At 56.4% G+C, this 18,272-nt stretch overlaps 1 protein-coding gene and 1 long non-coding RNA gene across 4 annotated transcripts; one reads left to right on the top strand and one right to left on the bottom strand.

Annotated features, from left to right (window-relative positions):
- The first annotated feature begins 484 nt into the window (after positions 1-484).
- ABCC2 (ATP binding cassette subfamily C member 2) lies at positions 485-18,071 on the top strand. Of its 2 annotated transcripts, XM_048060452.2 has the most exons (33): positions 485-726; positions 942-1,115; positions 1,562-1,687; positions 3,192-3,326; positions 3,744-3,866; positions 4,214-4,269; positions 4,685-4,916; positions 5,231-5,403; positions 5,825-6,002; positions 6,388-6,642; positions 7,128-7,193; positions 7,647-7,784; positions 7,952-8,098; positions 8,375-8,459; positions 8,719-8,785; positions 8,952-9,078; positions 9,276-9,452; positions 9,577-9,744; positions 10,061-10,247; positions 11,095-11,227; positions 11,673-11,778; positions 12,077-12,296; positions 12,747-12,901; positions 13,422-13,577; positions 13,680-13,879; positions 14,458-14,584; positions 15,000-15,101; positions 15,196-15,339; positions 15,908-16,066; positions 16,299-16,465; positions 16,882-17,076; positions 17,476-17,641; positions 17,729-18,071. In XM_048060452.2, the coding sequence occupies exons 1-32, from the start codon at positions 685-687 to the stop codon at positions 17,603-17,605; spliced, it is 4,650 nt and encodes a 1,549-aa protein (XP_047916409.1). In that variant the 5' UTR covers positions 485-684; the 3' UTR covers positions 17,606-17,641; positions 17,729-18,071. The 2 variants fall into 2 exon arrangements, with proteins under 2 accessions (XP_047916409.1, XP_047916408.1); XM_048060451.2 differs by having other exon boundaries at positions 493-726; positions 17,476-18,071.
- Positions 5,877-7,363, bottom strand: LOC125182375 (uncharacterized). Of its 2 annotated transcripts, none has more exons than XR_007161968.2 (3): positions 6,920-7,363; positions 6,396-6,615; positions 5,877-5,992 (listed from the first exon to the last, which is right to left on the bottom strand). It is a non-coding gene; the product is annotated as an uncharacterized lncRNA (long non-coding RNA). The 2 variants fall into 2 exon arrangements; XR_010832969.1 differs by having other exon boundaries at positions 6,969-7,362.
- Positions 18,072-18,272: the final 201 nt, after the last annotated feature.

Genomic DNA, 18,272 nt, shown 5'->3' on the forward strand with positions numbered 1-18,272 from the left:
GTGAGCACAGAGATGTGGGAAAGGGAGAAGAAAAAGGAGAAACTGGGAAAATCTCCAGGATCTGCCGGCAAGAGGGTGGCAGAAGGAACCTGGATCCTGGGGGCTTGCGAAGGCCACTGCAGCATGAGGACAGCTCAGCTGCCACACTCGGCAGGTTGGCAGGTCTGGGCGCTGCTGGTGTCCTGGGCATCCCTGCTGGTGGGGCATGTGAGGAAATGCTCCTGAGGCGCCAGTCTTTGCTTGACTTTCTGGCAGCATTCAGCAGGCTTGTTCTGGAAGGAAAGATTTGTTGCACCAAGGCGGTTTCGTGGTTGTGCACAAGCCTGTCTGTGTACACCGGTGAAGGCTGTGATTTCAGAGCAGTGGCCATCTTGTGCAATGACTGCACTGCAGACCCTGCCATGGCTCTGTGACAGCAGCTTCCCTTCCTTCTCTTTCTTGGGGCTTCCTCTTTTTCCCTTCCCTGGGGCTTGTGCGGTTTTCCAAGGCCCTTTTGGTCACTGCTTTGGTCTGTGGCGTTACGCAATGGCATCAAGTTGATAATTAACTGTGTGCCATCAGGATTTTATCCCAACACCAGCTGAGGGTGTGTGGGGACTTTTATCCCGCGTATCCACCCAGGACTCTCACAACCGGGCAGAGCGAGGAGAAGGAGCTGCTGTCTCGTCTCTCCTGAACCGAGCCATGTCGGCAGCCCTGGAGAAGTTTTGCGGCTCTGTCTTTTGGGTGAGTGGCTGCGTCGGGGCCCCCATTGCCCGTCAGGGCAGGATGCTCAATGGAAGGGGAGAGCAGTAAATCGGGAGAGCGGGTGTGGAGGACTGCGGCTGCAGTGGGATGGAAACTGGGGATAGGAGCCCTAGAAGTTCTGGCTCTTGTGCTGTGAGCCAGGTGAGGGTCAAGCGATCCCGAGTGACCTGGCTGGCTGTCCTTGCCGTCAACAGAATGCCTCGTACCTCACTCGCCCGGATGCTGACCTGCCGGAGTGCTTCCAGAAGACTGTGCTGGTCTGGATCCCCCTTGGCTTCCTCTGGGTTTTCACTCCATGGCAGCTCCTGCCCATGTGCAGGTCCAAAGAGAAGAAATCATCTCTGACCAAACTCTACATCTTCAAGCAGGTTGAGTGGGGCTGAGGGCGCGTGGAGGGCAGGCTGGAGCAGCCTGGGATGAAGGGGTGGTGAGTGGAAAGCCTCTGGGTTGGAGTCAGGTGAAGAATGGAGATGGGAAGTGTAGGAGAGAGGGAGCAATGGGCTGGGGGTACCCAAAGGGAAGCCCATCATGAGGTGTATCTGGGACAGAGGGGATAATAGGGCTGGGGTGCGCAGGAAGGGCTTAGGTATGTGTCGTGGCCCTTGATCCTGTGGGCTCTTGTGCTCTGAGCTTAAAACGATGGCAGTGCTCCCATGGAAGAGCCCTAGAAGGCTCTCCCAGCCAGGTGTGGGTTGGAGGGGTGCAATGCTCTACGGGGCTTGGTGCTTTTCGCCCCGTTGTGTTGTCTCCCAGTGGTGCCCAGTGCACCCGCTGGGCTGGGTCTCCCCTCACGACTGCTCCCCTCTCCGCACAGGTGCTCTGTGTGCTGCTGGTGCTGACGGCGGTGGCGGAGTTGGCGCTGGCATTTCTGGAGGACACAGGGCAGGACTCCCCGCCAGCTGTCCAGTACACAAACCCCAGCCTGTACATGGTCACCTGGGTAAGCGCTAGCTGGACGTCGTCACCAGAAAGTCAGGATGTGACTGCAGGGACGAGCAGCACAAAACTTCCATAGCACGGGGATCAGGGGGAAGCTGTATCTGCAGGGAAACAGCCGGGGAGATAGGGGCTGGGGAGATAGGGGCTCAATATGTGTGGGAGGTGCCCAAGGGAACAGGCTGAGGGTGGGTGTCTGGCTGTGTGGTGCTCCCTCCTGTTTCCTTACAACTGGGATAGACAGGGTGCCTGTGGCCATGGCTGAGCTTTCTGCCAGAGGCCTTTGTGACCCTTTGCTTTAAGGAAGGCCCCAGGCAGGGCAGGATGGGGCAGTGAGAGCTCTGCACTAGGCATAGCTATGGGCAACGTGGCAGCCGGGCTGAGCCCATCAGAAAGGACTTGACTGCTCCTCAGGTAAATGTTGAGGGCCAGCCCCAGAAACTGGATGCAAAACACTGTGGATTTTTTTTTTTTTTCTTTTATAACACGTATCAGGCAGGCACAACCTCCCAAGGGGTCTGGGATCAGCTGTGCCATCCATAACCAGCCTCATGCCCTGCAGCAGCAAGGGCCCCAGCTGCGTGTCTCAGGAGCCAGGCTGAGGGGTGAAGCAGCAGTAGGGTGAGGTGTAGGTCAAGGAGGGAAGAGTACGGGTTTCACAGGGCTGATAGCACAGTATGGGCATAGGTCCATGGCATGCTGCTCTGATATGTTTCTCGTGTGTAACCGCTGAATTTTGTGGGAAGAGTTGAGAAGCGCTACAGAATTCCTAGGCAGAAGAGATTTGTGATTAAACTTTTGTGATTGAAGTTTTGTGATTAAAGATTTGGTTTGTGAGTTAAGATTTGTGAGATGGGTCCTCTGGGAAACTAAGGACATACAGGCTGTTAGCTTGACAGAATATGCACAGAAGTAGCAGATATCTTGTAGAAGTTATGGGCTGTTCTAGCAGTCTTAACAAAGCCATAAAACTTAGAAGCTACACTTACAAGCAAACATAACACCCCAGTTTGCTAACAATTGCTCTTTTGTCATGTCATTTGATTTTACATGCTAAGTTTATGAGAAATTTTAATCCGAGGGGACTGCCCAGAGATACTGCCCTGCCTGGGTCTTAGATCTGGCTTTAACACCAGGTTTTGAAGCAACATTCAGGAGACAGAGTGATGCTCAATATCCATTCCTCGCAGCAAGTCTAAAAATCTAAAAAGAGAAGTAGTGCACTGCTGTATCATCAGGGTGCCTTCAGACCTTGTTGGTTTTTTTTTTGGTGTTTTTTTTTTTTTCTGTATGGAGTTTGATCTTACATCTTTCTGAAATAAACCTTTGCCCTGTGCAATTAAGTCCGAAGCTCCTATAGGACTGGCAGCGAGCTCAGTGTCTTCAGGACAGTGAATCCCAGAAGACCATGTGTGCCCATGTCCTGGGACACATGCCCCAAAGACATGTTTAAAGGGCAGACCTAGCCTTGCTGCCCTGCCTGAAGCTCAGACCGATTTTCCTTCTAGTTCCTGGTCCTGCTGATCCATGACACACGCCGGTTCTGCCTGCGCAGGGACTCGGGGATACTTTTCTTCTTCTGGATTCTGTCCCTGCTCTGTGGGATATTACCGTTCCAGTCACTCGTCCGGAGAGCACTGCAGGTCGGGTTTGGCAGGAAGCTGGGTGCTTCCCAACAGTCTGGTTCTGCCCCCAAAGAAAGTCCCTGAAGACTTCATCCCCTGACAAGCCCTCAGTGGTATCACTGGGGTCCCAGTTGCCCTAAGAACCTTGGGGGACTGGAAGAGGCCTGAAGAGGAATTACCCTTTAAATTCACCCACTCCCTTTGAGGAAGCATAAACTCTCTGGGATTATTTTATCCCCTTTTGGACTTCCAGGAGGAGGTCAGGGAGAAGGAAAGAGGGGTGGTGAAGGGAAGCTGAGCCAGGGACCTGAGCAAGTTTTGCAACTGCTCTGTTGGGCCTGGCCTGGTTCACTGTCCTGGGGATGCTCTGCCACTGAGGGCCTGGTGGCTCTGAGACAAGCCCCGAGAGTCACCCTGGGCTCTGCGTTCTTGCAGGACTCAATCTCCGATGTGCCGAGGTTTGTCCTTTTCTTCATTTCCTACGGGCTCCAGCTCCTGCTCTTCCTTCTCTCAGGCTTCTCAGACGTTGCCCCAGAAGCAAAGGAAATTACAAAGAAGGTATGAGGCGCAGGCAGGCGTGGGTGCGGGATTCGGGGTGTCACATCCCGGCTGGCTTTGTGCAGGGCAGGGTGGGCTGCCTCAGGCTGCAGAGATGTCTGTGTGAGGCTGGGGGATGTCAGCAAGGGGCTCAAGGAGATCTGGAGCCTGCAGCCTGGGGCACCTGCACGTGTCCCCAAGGAGGAGGCACTTCTGGCTGTGAGGAGGGGTTCCCTGGGGCTGGAGCTGGCACTGCTGAAACCTCTGGGGCTCCTTAAGGGTTGGGGTGCCAAGGCAATGCTTGTCAGTACCGTGTTCTCAGCACTGATGATGCCCTGTTACCCACTTTTCTTTGCTTTGTACCCTAGAATCCAGAGGTGACAGCCTCCTTCCTGAGCTCCATCACCTTCGAGTGGTACAGCAGGTGAGCAGGGCTCCACGGGAGGTCTGGGCTGGCGAAATGTGGGGGTGCTTTAGGGCTGGGCCAGCGCAGAGAGAGATGTCATTTTCGATGCTGTCTGTGCAGCCTGAGCTCAGACCCTTCCTGCCTTGCTGTGCACTGGCACCTGGTGCACGGGGCCCAGCCTGCAGGTAGCAGCAGTCTGCCACAGCTGGGACATGTGGCACAGAAGTTGCACAGCTGCTTGGGAGCAGGAGGAGAAGCTGCAGCCATACCAGGCTGCGTGAACATGAAGCAGGGGCTTGGCTGCAGGGAGCTGGGTTTGTTGTTCTTCCCTGTCAAGGCCAGACTGGGTGTGAAAGCTCTCAATTTGCAGCACGGACTCTCATGCTGGTGTAGCGCGGGAGACTTGCTAAGGGGAGATTTCTCTGCCCCACAGGATGGTTTACAAGGGCTATCGCAAGCCCTTAGAGATTGAGGATGTCTGGGACTTGAAAGATAAAGACAAGATACAGGTTATTTACGGTACTTTTGAGAAGAACATGAAGACTGCGGTGAGGAAGGCCCAAGCAGAACTGGAGAAACGGAAACGCAAGAAGAGACAGCGGGAAGGTGACCCAGACCACGGGAATAGTATGAGCAAGGCCCAGAGTCAAGACGTCTTGGTGATGGTATGTCCCTTCCCTCACCTGTGGGAATAGTGTCAGCTCCCTGAAGCCCCAGCGCTGGGTTTTCCCCACTTTGATTCTGTGGGGCCATTGGCAAGGATGGGGTGACCCATGACAAAGTCTTCCCAGTCCTCAGGAGATCCCCTTATTTTGAGAGACCAGGAAAGTCTCCATCCTCCTGCCCTACAGAAGGACAGGAACCACCCTCAAGACAAGATAACCTGGTCTGGGGGCTGTGGAGCTGTCCTGGAAGCATCCTTCCGGGTGCAAGAAGCCACACAACCCACCCATTTACTTCTGTGTCGTCTTCCCTCTAGGAGGAGAAACAGCCAAAGAAGAAGAAGAAGGGGGCCAAAGGCCCTCGCAAGGATTACCCCAGGGGCTGGTTGATGAAAACTCTCTGTAAGACCTTCTGGCAGAACCTCCTGCTCTCAGTGGCTTTCAAACTGGTGCACGATGGACTTGTGTTTGTCAGCCCCCAGCTGCTGAAGTGAGTCATTCCTCACTCCCTGTCCATGCACCCTCCTGACCTCGCACCCAGCCCCACCACATTCCTCTGTGCACAGCTCCAACCCCACCACCACGACACACACACCTCTCCCAGTCCCACACCCTGGTGACATTTTGCGCCCTCGGCAAAGATAAGAGAAGGTCTTGGGTTACAGTTTAATGAAGAACCGAACAGATCTGAGCTGGTTGCCAGCTGCTAAGGATGAGATCTTGCCCCCGACATCCTTCAAAATAGTCTCCCTGAGGCGGGGGGCCCCGGCTTGCTGTGTGTCGAGCCAGCTGTGTGGAGCAGGGTCTCTGTCGCTGCCCTTGTGAGGCTGCTCTCCCTCTGTTGGTCTGGAGCATCCTGCCTGGGGCTGTCTCAGGAGGGTGGGTGTCTCATGGCCCACTCTGCCCTCCAGGCTGCTGATCGCCTTTGTGTCAGATGAGGAGGCGTTTGCCTGGCAAGGCTACCTGTATTCCATCCTGCTCTTCCTGACGGCACTGATCCAGTCCCTCTGCCTGCAGCAGTACTTCAACTTGTGCTTCCATCTTGGCACAAACGTGCGTGCCAGTCTCATCGCTGCCATCTACAAGAAGGTTGGTATGGCCCTGTCACCACCCCCGGTTGGCTTTCTCCCAGCTGTGCTGGGGAATCTGGCATCTGTTGCCTGCCCAAGCAACCTGGGGTAAACTGCATGTTTGATGGCTACCAGGGACCAAGGAGAGGTTTCTGTTCAGAGCAGTGCAACACCTAGGGCAGCTGCCCCTGGTATTCCTGTCCTTAGACGTGTTGCTTTGCTCCCAGCGTGTTGCTGGTCCCCCTGTGCAGGCAGTGACAAGAGCACCCATGACCAGCAGAGAAGCACCAGGAGCAGTTTCAGCCTGGCCTGCTAGTACCCTGCTAATGCCCCGCTTCGTGTCATTCTGCTGGCCGCCAGGCTGCTCCCACAGCCCTGCAGTGACTGTTTTTTTCTCTTTCCAGGCACTCACCATGTCCAGCGCCACCCGCAAGGAGTCCACGGTGGGAGAGACCGTGAATCTGATGTCGGCCGATGCCCAAAGGTTCATGGACATGGCCAACTTCGTCCACCAGCTGTGGTCATCCCCTCTGCAAATTATCGTGTCCATCGTCTTCCTCTGGGGAGAGCTGGGCCCCTCTGTCCTGGCTGGCATCGCAGTCATGGTGCTGCTCGTCCCCATCAATGGGTTCCTGGTTGCCAAGGCCAAAACCATTCAGGTCAGTGGTGGGGGCAATCTTCTCCCTGTCCTCCCACTCCAGAGGCCTGCTCTTGTTCTCCCCGCTCCTTTTCCACACTCCCCTCGCCTGCCTTGTTATGCTGCAGATCTTTCCCAGGCTAGGAAGTTTGACTTGGGCTGGGGGGGCTGTAGCTTAAGCCAGGGGGAGAAGAGCACCTGAGATAAGCAGGAGGCAGGTGAGATCTGCTTTGCTATCACAGCTGAACTTGAACAAGTCTGAGTGCAGCCTTGAGGACTGAAAGCAAGGTATTACCAACCATAAAATAAAGCTTTAGCTCCTGCCTCATAGCAGGGTGCTGTTTTTACCAGGATGTCCAGAGTCCCAGGGAGCCAACATCCAGCTTCGTTGCTTCTCTGGGTTCTGGAGCCTCCCCTTCTGTTCCCTGGGGCAGCCCAGGTGTATTTCCAAGGGTGAGCTCTGCCTAGTTTAGATGCTGACATGACCTGTGGCTCTTCTCTTTGTAGGTGAGGAACATGAAGAACAAAGATGAGCGCATGAAAATAATGACTGAAGTCCTCAATGGAATCAAGGTGAGCAGTGGAGTGCAGACACCTGAGAAGCTGCTGCACCTCTCTCCTTTGTGCACTGTACCAGAGGCAGTGCACCCCAATAACCCTACAGCATCAGAGTTACTGTCTGGCCTGGGGTCTCTGGGGTGGCCAAGTCTCAGTCCCTAAATTCCCTTGTGAAAGGCTGGCTGGGGAGGAGCCCTGGGTACTTGGAACAAGACTTACATCACAGAAAGGGTGTTCCAGGGGTTTCCTGGACAGCCATGGTGGTGAGCGTGGTGCCGTGGTGGCAGAGGCTCACAGTGACCTGTGAACCAAGGATGGGGAATGGGAATGCTGTAGGAAAGCACTCTGAGCCATGGGGAAAGCAGTGGGCAAGCAGGCTTCTGAGCAAGGTGCTGGCTGCCCGTGAGCTGGGTGTGAGGGTGGGCATTGCCGTGAGGCCAGCACCTGCTCACCCTGGTTGCCCCACAGATTCTGAAGCTTTTTGCCTGGGAGCCCTCCTTTGAGAAGCGAATCAATGAGATCCGGGCACGTGAGCTGAAGGACCTGCTGAACTTCACCTACCTGCAGTCGATCTCTATCTTCGTGTTCACATGTGCCCCCTTCCTGGTGAGTGCTGAAGGGCCTGGGAAGAGCTGCATCTCCCTGGGAGCTGGGCTTGGGCTGTGTTCGAGGGGGTGGGAGAGATGGGGAACCTCAGCTGGAGTGCAGTGAGGGGCAGCAAAGGGGCACCCGACCACACTGATGGTGGCTTTCTCTGCTGCTACCTGTCCCAGGTGTCCTTGGCGAGCTTTGCTGTCTACGTACTGGTGGATGAGAACAATGTCCTGGATGCGCAGAAGGCCTTTACTGCCATCTCCCTTTTCAACGTGCTGCGCTTCCCCATGGCCATGCTGCCCTTGGTCCTCTCTTCCCTGGTGCAGGTCAGTGCTCACGCGGTGCAGGAGGGTCTCGTGGTACCTCTATCCAAACCAGCTCGTGGGGCTCGGATGTGTGATGGATCCGGGCCCTGGACATCCAGGGATATGTGCACAGGACTCTGCTGGCAATAGGGTGGGACAACACTTGTGTGTGTGACACAGGCTTGGGGCTCAGAGGTGGGGGCTGCTGCTCGGGTGAGGGCTGTGTGTATGGGGTGCTCTTCTTATGGGGCTCCTGCCAGCCTACCCAGCCATGCCATCCTCTTTCTGCCGTGACAGACCAATGTCTCGACGGAGAGGCTGGAGCGGTACCTGGGCGGAGAAGAGCTGGACACCTCAGCTATTCGTCACGACCCCATTTCAGGTAGGCAAACCTCTGTGTTGGTCCCTGTGGGTCATGGGCTGGCCCAACCCTGCTCCGCTGAGCAGTGTGGCCATGGGGCAGTAGGGGCTGAGCTAGTTTGGAGATAGAGCTAGAGAGGCGGGAACTAGACGGAACCAGGTGAAGGGCTGTGCAGAAGGTTTTGGGGGCTGTGCAGGCTGGGTTTGGGGACATCTGGGTTGGGATCAGGGACGAGGCAGCCCAGGGCTTCCTCAGCCCTGAGGTGTCTTTGTGTTGACAGGCAGCGCTGTGCGTTTCTCGGATGCCACGTTTTCCTGGGAGCAGGATGGCAACGCTGCGATAAGAGAGTAAGCGCTCTGTGTCGTGTGGGGCCACAGGGGTGGGGAGAGGGTCTTTCTCCCTTGTATACTTTTAGCTGGGGGTGGCAGTCGCCTCTTCACAGTGCTGCTAGAGGTGCACCCCCCTGAGATGCTCCTCTGGTAGTGCTGCTTACTCCGCGCTCTTGTCTTGCAGTGTCACTCTGGACATCGCACCTGGGAGCCTGGTGGCTGTGGTGGGCGCTGTGGGCTCGGGCAAGTCTTCCCTGGTGTCAGCCATGCTGGGGGAGATGGAGAATATCAAGGGACACATCAACATCCAGGTGAGAGGAGCTGGCTGGCACAAGGGGCTGCGGGGCTCACAGGGGGCAGTGAGGCAGGCACTGGGTGACTGTGCAGCCTCCCAGGTCAGGGACCAGGCTGGTACCTAGAGGGGCTCCAGGACAAGGACAAGCTGTGGGAGATGGCCGTGTTCAGGCTGGTGCCCTGGTGATGAACCCCTTCTGTGTCTCTCTGCCAGGGCTCCCTGGCCTACGTCCCCCAGCAGGCCTGGATCCAGAATGCCACGCTGAAAGACAACATCCTTTTTGGGTCGGAGCTGGATGAAGAGAGGTATCAGCAGGTCATCAAGGCCTGTGCCCTCCTCCCAGACCTGGAACTGCTGCCCGCAGGGGACCAGACGGAGATTGGAGAGAAGGTATCTGCTCTGGGCACTGTAACGAGAGGTGGGGGTGAACAACTGTGGGGCAAACACATGCAGCAGAAGAAAGAGCCATATCCCTGTGCCAGCCCAGGGCTCACAGAGGTCCCTTCCCTTTCAGGGCATTAACCTGAGTGGGGGCCAGAAGCAGCGGGTCAGCCTGGCCCGGGCAGTGTACAGCAACGCGGACATCTATGTCCTGGATGACCCCCTCTCTGCCGTGGATGCTCATGTGGGCAAGTACCTTTTCGAGCACGTGCTGGGGCCAAAAGGACTGCTGCAGAAGAAGGTGAGCACTCGTGTCCTCCTTTTTGGGACTAGGCCAGGTAGAAATGACCCTGGCACTGTGTTGGCCATCCAGGGAAGGCTGGGGTTGCTTGCTTGGGACAGAGAAAGGGTCCCTCAGCTTTCCAGTAGGCAGGAGAGTCCTTGTGGATCCCTAGAGGGGTGTGGAGAAGTGAGGGGTGCCCTGTGTCCCCACAGACAGGCAGTGATAAATAGAGAGGTCCCCAGCTAGAGGACAGAGAGCCTGCAGGGTGAAGGCTGGGGGGCAGGGGTTGTTCTGATGCTCACTACCCTCCAACTGCAGTGCTGCTTTATTGCAGACACGGATCTTGGTGACACACGGTATCAGTTTCCTGCCCCAGGTTGATAACATCGTGGTGCTGGTGGCAGGAGCAGTGTCTGAACACGGCTCCTACAGCACCCTGCTTGAAAACAGGGGGGCCTTTGCCCAGTTCCTGAACTCCTATGGCAACCAGGAGGAGGAGGCTGCAGAGAAAAATACCACAGGTACTGGGAACACTACTGAGCAGGTGAAGGGGCCATGTGTGTGTCTTGAGATTGTGAAAGCCCCATGACCCTATTCATTACTCTGACCTGGCTCTATCCAGTCCAGGCCCCAGCTGGGGCTGCTGTGTGTCCTTCCCAGCTGCCCACAATCAGCAGCTCAAGGGCCTTCTGCCAAAGAATTGCATTCAGGTATTACTGTGAACAGCCACCAAAGGATGTCTAATGTTTTACTGTCTTTTTAGGCCATTTATGTGTATGGCTCCCATAGTTTCATGTGGCAACAAGCTGTACACTTTAACAATGCTGGGGTGAGGAAGGTCCTTTAGTTTATTTTGAACGTGGTGTTGGATAACATTTCATCTTTGTCAGCTCCCCAGTCCTACGGAAAGGAGTGTCACCAGATCAGGTAGATGCTCACCCAGCCAGGGCTCAGCCCTGGCTAAACACTGATAACGCAGTTGTCCAGCTGAAGCCTGGCTGTTCCCAGTTTGTCCCCACAGGATCCATCTCTCAGCTCAGAGAGGTGCTCCTAAACTGGAGTGACATGGCCTACCGGGTCCTGCACCTCCTAAACTAGCACAGAGCTCTGCGGGAGAAGTCAGCAGCAGGAACTGCCTCCATGCAGGCCTTTAGCCCTGCTTTCCCTGACAGCTCTCCCTCCACAGCAGATTTCTTCCTCCCCCTGCTGTGGTGGGGCTTGCAGCAGGGTTGGAAGGGGGGTGATGTGTGGCTGGAGGACGCAGCCTGAGCCTGGAGCGTGGGGTGGAGATGAGTGCAGTAGATCTGTGGTGTATGGGATCTTCTCCTCAGTGCCTGACCCTGCCTTCCTTCACCCCTGTGTCTGCAGCTGTTGCTTTAGGAGAGGTTGAAGAGCAGAGTGATGAAACTCTTGAGCCTTGTGTGGAGGAGGGGCCCGATGATGTGGTGTCCGCGACGCTGAAGCGAGAGGCCAGCATCCATCGGAGAGAGTTCATTCGCAGGTGGGGACTCAGCCAGAGCCCTCAGCTCTCTCCCTTGGCTCCTGCATTGCTCTTTAGGAGACCAGGGGGCCTGGGGGCTTCACTGGGGGGATTCTAGCAGAGAAGGGACTGGGAGCCTTCCTGTCTGCTTCTGCCACTACCAGCTAGGCTGGGTAAAGAGCATCTGATCTTGCCTTTACTTGCATCGTTGTGTCACAGTCTCACCCTGTGGTCTTCTCTGAAACTCCTTCTGCCGGGCTGGTTCTGCTTTTGGGGCCAAGGGCTCTGATTTCACAGCTGCAAATGCCTACAGCTTCCACAAAGCTCATTCAAAGCTGTGCAGGTCAGGACTTTTATCCCCCGGGGCTCCAAGGCTGGTGTCCCAGTGCAGCACAGGGCTGGACCCCTGGGGGAGTAGGAGCCATGCAGCACCCGGTGACTAACGGTGCCCATCATCTCCCTGCAGCCTCAGTACAAAGAGCACCAGTTCCTGGAAGAAGCCCCAGGAGGAGCCCCCTAAGAAAGTGAAGGGCCAGCAGCTGATTGAGAAGGAAGCTGTGGAAACTGGCAAGGTGAGGAGGATGGCAAAGGGGTAGGAGGGACAGCATAATGCCCTGGCTCAGTCCTGCAAGACCCTGGCTGTGGCCCAGAGAAGCCAGCTCCAGCTTTCTGTGGCCCCATTGCAGCCAAGTGGCACCGAAGGGGACAGTGCTGCCTGGAGCTGGTGGCTGAGGTGGCCCTGGCTGGGGGACAGGCTGCTAGTGCAGGGTGGTGGAGGGTGGACGTGTGTGGGGGCAGCACTGTGGGCAGTGAGGGTGGAGAACCGAGGCTGTGTTGGCTGTTCCTGGCTGGAACTGAACTGGTCCACAGGTGAAATTCTCCATGTACCTGCGGTACCTGCGTGCTGTTGGCTTGGGGTATTCTTTCTGGGTTGCCATGGGCTACGTCGGACAGTACGTCGCCTACGTGGGGACCAACCTGTGGCTCAGCGCCTGGACTGACGATGCGGAGCGCTACCAGAACCAGACCTACCCCGTGCAGCAGCGAGACCTGCGGATCGGCGTCTTCGGGGCGCTGGGGGTGTCACAAGGTGAGTGTGGGAACACAGGATCCGCTCGCCTCGGTGATGGGGTCCAGCAGGGATAAGGCCTGCAAGGCCTGCAGCCAGCAGTGTCCAGCTGCCTGCGACAGCCTTCCCTCCTGCTCCTGTCTGGACTGGGTACAGATACGAGCATGAAGTCAAAGTAAACTGACCCAAAAAGACTGTGTTGCCCTCTTATGTTGAGGATCGCAGTCCTTTACCAGTTTGGAGATTGTGCCAGTGCCCACGGCCTTCCCAAAGGGTTAGTGTTCTTCCCCTGCGGTGGGACACAGTTACTGGGGCTTTCCAAGAAGATGAGGTGCAGGATTGTCACAGAGGGTCTCTGTGGAACATCTTGATGCCTCATCACTGCTTGATGTGTCCCATGAGCCAGAGGGACTGACAGGGGGCCCGTGTCACACGCAAGCTGGTGCTGACCACCCCGTGCTCTCCTTACAGCTATCTTCCTGCTCTTTGCAACTATCCTGTGTGCTCACGGTGCCGTGCAGGCCTCCCGGATTATGCATCAGCGACTGCTCAGCAACATCCTGCGTGTGCCCATGAGCTTTTTTGACACGACCCCCACTGGCCGCATTGTGAATAGGTTTGCCAAGGTAAGAAAATCCCCAGAAGAAGGTGTTTGTTTTGGCTGGTCTGGAGAGCGTTGGGTAGTGGCACATCCCTGCTGAAGTTCAGCACTGCACAAATGCGTCCAGGTTGAGGCCTGGAAGGGAGTAGAAGGTATGGTGGATGCACGGCTGCCTATGAGGTAAACCACATCCTGGGCTATATTTACTAGGAGGAGAGTGGACAGCAGATCCCAGGAAATTATTTTCTCTTCCGCTTGGTGCAAGGGAGGCCATGGCTGGATATTATGTCCTGTTTTGGGGCCACCTGGTCAAGAGGGATGTAGAAAAACTGAAGAGTGTTCTAGCTGGATACCCAGCTAGAAGAGGGATGATGGCCAGCTGGAGACCTGGGTACACCTATGTGGACCTGGACTCAGCCCTGTCACTTTGTTTCTCATGAACAAATATGTGTGTTCCTCATGAACCATATATGTGTGAAATCTTTGGATCCCTTCGTCTCTCTGGGGTCACTGACTGTGTTTCCCTGCTTCTTTTTACGCTCTAGGACATCTTCACAGTAGATGAGACCATTCCCATGTCCTTCCGCAGCTGGCTCTCCTGTTTCATGGCTATCATTAGCACATTGCTCATGATCTCCTTGGCTACCCCATTCTTCACTATCATTGTCATTCCCTTGGGCATCTTCTACTATTTTGTGCTGGTGAGTAACTGGGGCCTGAGAGAAGCTTCTGCCCTGCTCGGAGCAGTACCCTTGTCGCTGCCGGGGTTTGTGCTGATAACTGAGCTGTGTCCCTCGCTTCAGCGCTTCTACATCTCCACGTCACGCCAGCTGCGGCGTCTGGACTCTGTCACCAGGTCTCCCATCTACTCCCACTTCGGTGAGACAGTGTCAGGCCTTTCTGTCATCCGGGCCTATGGACACCAGCAGCGGTTCCTAAAGCAGAATGAGAGCACAATGGACATCAATCAGAAAAGTGTTTACTCCTGGATTGTCTCAAATAGGTGAGTTTGCTCCTTGTGCCACAGCAGTCTGCATCCAGGGGCCTCTGGTCCTGAGGTAGGTTCTTGAGATGCTGAAGTCTTCCCTCTTTATCTCAGGACATGCTCTGAGGGTCTGTACTGGGGGAGCTTGGGATAGGACCACCATCTGTGGGAAGGAGACCTTTTAGGGTGACTTTTAAATGTAGAGTATGGTCCCTATAAAGTATCAAGAGCCTGGGCAGGTTGGTCTGTGCTGTTGAGGACTGTGATGCTCTTGCTGGGTTCTGGGAAGAAGCTGATGCTTCAGGCCAGGTGGGAGTGTGATGGGGGCACTGCCCGCTGTTGGTGTGTGTCTGGCTGGATGCTTTGTGTGTGTGAGGGTTGTGCAGCTGCGGCTCCTCTGATACGGCATTACCAGCACTGGAAGTTACATGTGAGACACAGGGACTGACAGATGTGACGGAAGAGCTTGCAGAATTAGCCACAAACAACACGCTGCGTAGGGGCGGGTACCACACGTATGGTGAGCTCAGGGCTGGGTGCTCAGGGCTGCTGGTGGGATGCTGGTCTCACTGGTGGGCCGTGCTCTCCCTGTGCAGGTGGCTGGCCATCCGTCTGGAGTTCGTTGGGAGCCTGGTGGTCTTCTTCTCTGCACTTCTAGCTGTGATTTCGAAAGGCACTTTGGATGGGGGCATCGTGGGTCTCTCTATCTCCTCCGCCCTCAATGTGAGTCAATGAAGGCTTTTTCTGCCAGGTTTCTGGGAGCGACACCCTGATGGCTCTGGGCTGGCTGCGGGACGCTGCCCTGCATCCAGCTCTGACACGTGGGGAGGGGATTAGCTGGGGGTCTCCCTGCTGGGGTGGACAATCCCTGGGAACCGGTTCAGAGCCAGGAGAGCACACATCCCAGTGTGAGGGGTATGCTTGCTGCCGTGGAGAGGAGCACATTCTCTGTGGATCAGAGACACCGCAGCAAAGCTTTTGAAGGGCTGGGGAAAGGGGGCTATGGCTGGTGAGAGGAAAGATAGGGGCTGGCAGGGATGCTCGTGCCCAGGCTGTGTCCCTGAGCTCTCAGCTGTTGGTGGGAGGTGGTTGTTCTTGCGTCCCGCTGAGCTTTGTGTCATCTGGTGCTGCCGTGCAGGTGACCCAGACACTGAACTGGCTGGTGCGGATGTCTTCAGAGCTGGAGACGAACATTGTGGCTGTGGAACGGGTACATGAATACACGAAGGTGAAGACAGAGGTGAGGAGACCAGGGTGTGGGCAAACACCGGCTGCACAGCTCGGTGCAAGCCAGGACTGCAGGGTGCAGCCCCCTAACACTCCTGTGCCCCCAGGCTGCATGGGTGACAGAAAAACGTCCGCCCCACGGCTGGCCCAGCAAGGGCGAGATCCAGTTCATTGACTACGAAGTTCGTTACCGACCTGAACTGGAGCTGGTTCTTCAGGGGATCACCTGCAATATTGAGAGTACCGAGAAGGTGAGGACCTCTCTGCCTGCGGTGCACCCTTTCCCTAGTGACTCTGAATTGAAGTTGGTTCTGCTCTCTTTGTTCCAGTCTGTGGACTGGGGAGGGATGGTGATGTGGATGTGGCTCCTGGGGACTCCAGAGCTGCAGGGAAGGGACCAAAGGAGATAGTCTGGGAGATGGCGGTTGCAGATGCTTGCTCCCATGCCTGGGTGTGCTGACACTCTGTGGCTTGAGCCTGCATAAGCCCCACTGCTGGGGGAGCAAGGTTCATGGCTGCAGCCAGCACAGGCCCTCGGGCAGTCTGTGGTGCAGACAAGCCAGCAAAGCTGCCTATGGGGATGGCACAGAGGACCAAGACATGGGGAGACAGACCCTGTCCGAACTGGATGTGGGGCTGGAGGGCTGCAGGGTAGAACCAGCTCCACACACCTTCCCATAGGAGTGGAGGGGGAACTGGCAGGAGGCAAGGGGGGACGTGCTGGGGAGCAGGGGGAAGGGAGGGCCACCACACCAAGAGAAGAGCACCTGCCCTGTTTTCTTCAACCCTGCCAACGGGTCTAAATACCTCCTTCCACAGGTTGGGGTTGTGGGCCGGACCGGGGCTGGCAAGTCCTCCCTCACCAACTGCCTCTTCCGGGTGCTGGAGGCTGCGGGAGGGAAGATCATCATCGACGGGGTGGATATAGCGACGATCGGCCTCCATGACCTGCGCCAGAACCTCACAGTCATCCCCCAGGTGAGCCGCATCCCACTGCTGCACGGCCTCACCTGGCTCTGTGCCCCGGGCAGCCCATCCCCGGGTGCTGCGGAGAGCCCAGGGCCCGTGGGCATCCCCTCACCTCCGCCCCTGCCAGGAGCAGGCAGCAGGGCGAACGGCCTGTGGCCAAACTTGGGGCGGGCAGGCCTGGAGCCATCGCCTCTGCAGAATGGCCATGGCCGACGTGAACACGCTGTGCTGTCCCTGACAGGACCCCGTGCTCTTTACCGGCACCCTGCGGATGAACTTGGACCCCTTTGACCAGTACACCGATGAAGAGGTCTGGAAGGCCCTCGAGCTGGCTCACCTGAAGGCATACGTGCAAGACCTTCCCGAGAGGCTGCAACATGTTGTGAGCGAGGGAGGGGAGAACCTGAGGTGAGCAGAGGAGCTGAGGCATGCCCTGTTCCTGTCCCTTCCCCTGGTCCTGGGAGAGAGGGTATGATGGCAGTGGTGGGGTGGGGGGCCTGAGAAGGTCTTAGAAGAGCAGCCCTCGAGCAGAGTGGGTGTGCGGGGATGAGGGCACAGGAGCTTCTGGGACTGAAGGTGAGAGAAACAGGAGTCAGGGCTGATCCTCACTGCCTGGGAGCCAGCCCTTCCCTGCTGGCCCAGAGAGGAAGACGCTGTGGGACGTGGTGCTCGGACAGCAGATGACCAGCTGAGGCAAAGCCAGGGAGGGCTGGGCAGGCATGGTAGTGGGGTCAGGGTGGCGTGTGGGAGTGGGCTCGCAGATGCCCTGCTGGTCCTCAGCACCACCTGTTTGCCTGGTGACTCACATTCCCCACCTCATCCAGCGTTGGGCAGAGGCAGCTCGTGTGCCTGGCCCGGGCCCTTCTCCGCAAAGCCAAGATCCTCATCCTGGATGAAGCAACGGCAGCTGTAGATCTGGAGACGGATCACTTAATCCAGACAACGATCCGGAGCGCGTTTGCTGACTGCACTGTCCTTACCATCGCCCACCGCCTCCACACCATCATGGACAGCAACAGGTACCATGGGATAAGGGGAATGAGGCTCAGGACTCCTAGGAAGGGGAGGGAGATGCCAGCAGCAGGCACAAGGTTGTAGCTGGAGGGTCCAGCGTGGTTACAATGCCCAGAACAGCAATATACAGAGCCTCCAGAAAAGCAGAACAGAGAATGGGAAGGACGGCTGTGAGGAGTAACATTTTTGGGACCCTTTACAGCGACAGGTCGTAGTGGGGTTGTTGACACCATATGCATTTCACTCCCCAGCACAGGGTTGAGAGCCCTCACCTCTCTCCTGAGAGGTGAATCACCTAACGGGGTAGTAGAAGGAAAGTGTGCCAGCGGGGCTGTAGTTCTGGTGCCAGCAGCACCATTGGCTCGGATTGTGGGAGCTCACGTGTTCTTGTTCCCTGCTGCCAGGGTGATGGTGATGCAGGCAGGGAGGATTGTGGAATACGACAGCCCTGAGGAGCTCCTTCAGAAGCAGGGCATCTTCTCTGCGATGGCAAAGGACGCTGGCATCACGAACACTGAAACCACCACGCTGTAGGTGGAGCGGATGTAAGTGGAGTGGAGCAGCGTGCAGGTGAGCAGCTCCCTCCTGCTCGGACTCACCAGCCCAGCACCTGGATCTCCCTGCAGCTGGACTGCCTGGGAACTTGTGTCTCTGCAGCTGGGAAGTGAAGGGGAGAGAGTGGCTTCTCTGGCTGTCAGGGACAGAAGATACGGACCTGAGCTGTTACCCTTGCTGCCACACTGCCTGCTGTGCTCTAGGGTCTGGAGCTGCGTAACTTACCGCAGTAGAGAGGGGAAAGTTACATCAGGCAGGGAGACCACAGCCCCTTGCGGGTCTTAGTTTTTGTGTTCATTATACCATGGGAACCTAGCTGAGAGATGCTGTAGCATTGTGGAATCAAATTTACAGCTTAATCTAAGAGTGAATGTTATAATTTATTTACTTCTTGTAACCCTTTCGTCTTCCAACTAAAAGTCTGATTTTAAGATATGCTAAATAAGCCTTGGTTTAGCTTAAAGCCTGGCGAGCGTTTGGGGGAAGCTGGTACGCTGAGGTTATGCAGACACAGATTGTGGGAAGTCCAAATCAAGTGGCACAGGGGTACCCAGGCCTCAGCCCCAGCCATGAACATGACAGGTGGTGGAGGTGGAGGAGCGAGGGCCTACCTGCCTTCTCAGCGGGTACAGCTCCCTTCGACTAT

The sequence above is a fragment of the Anser cygnoides genome, chromosome 7 (assembly GCF_040182565.1).
Source record: "Anser cygnoides isolate HZ-2024a breed goose chromosome 7, Taihu_goose_T2T_genome, whole genome shotgun sequence".
Classification (NCBI taxonomy): Eukaryota; Metazoa; Chordata; class Aves; order Anseriformes; family Anatidae; genus Anser; species Anser cygnoides.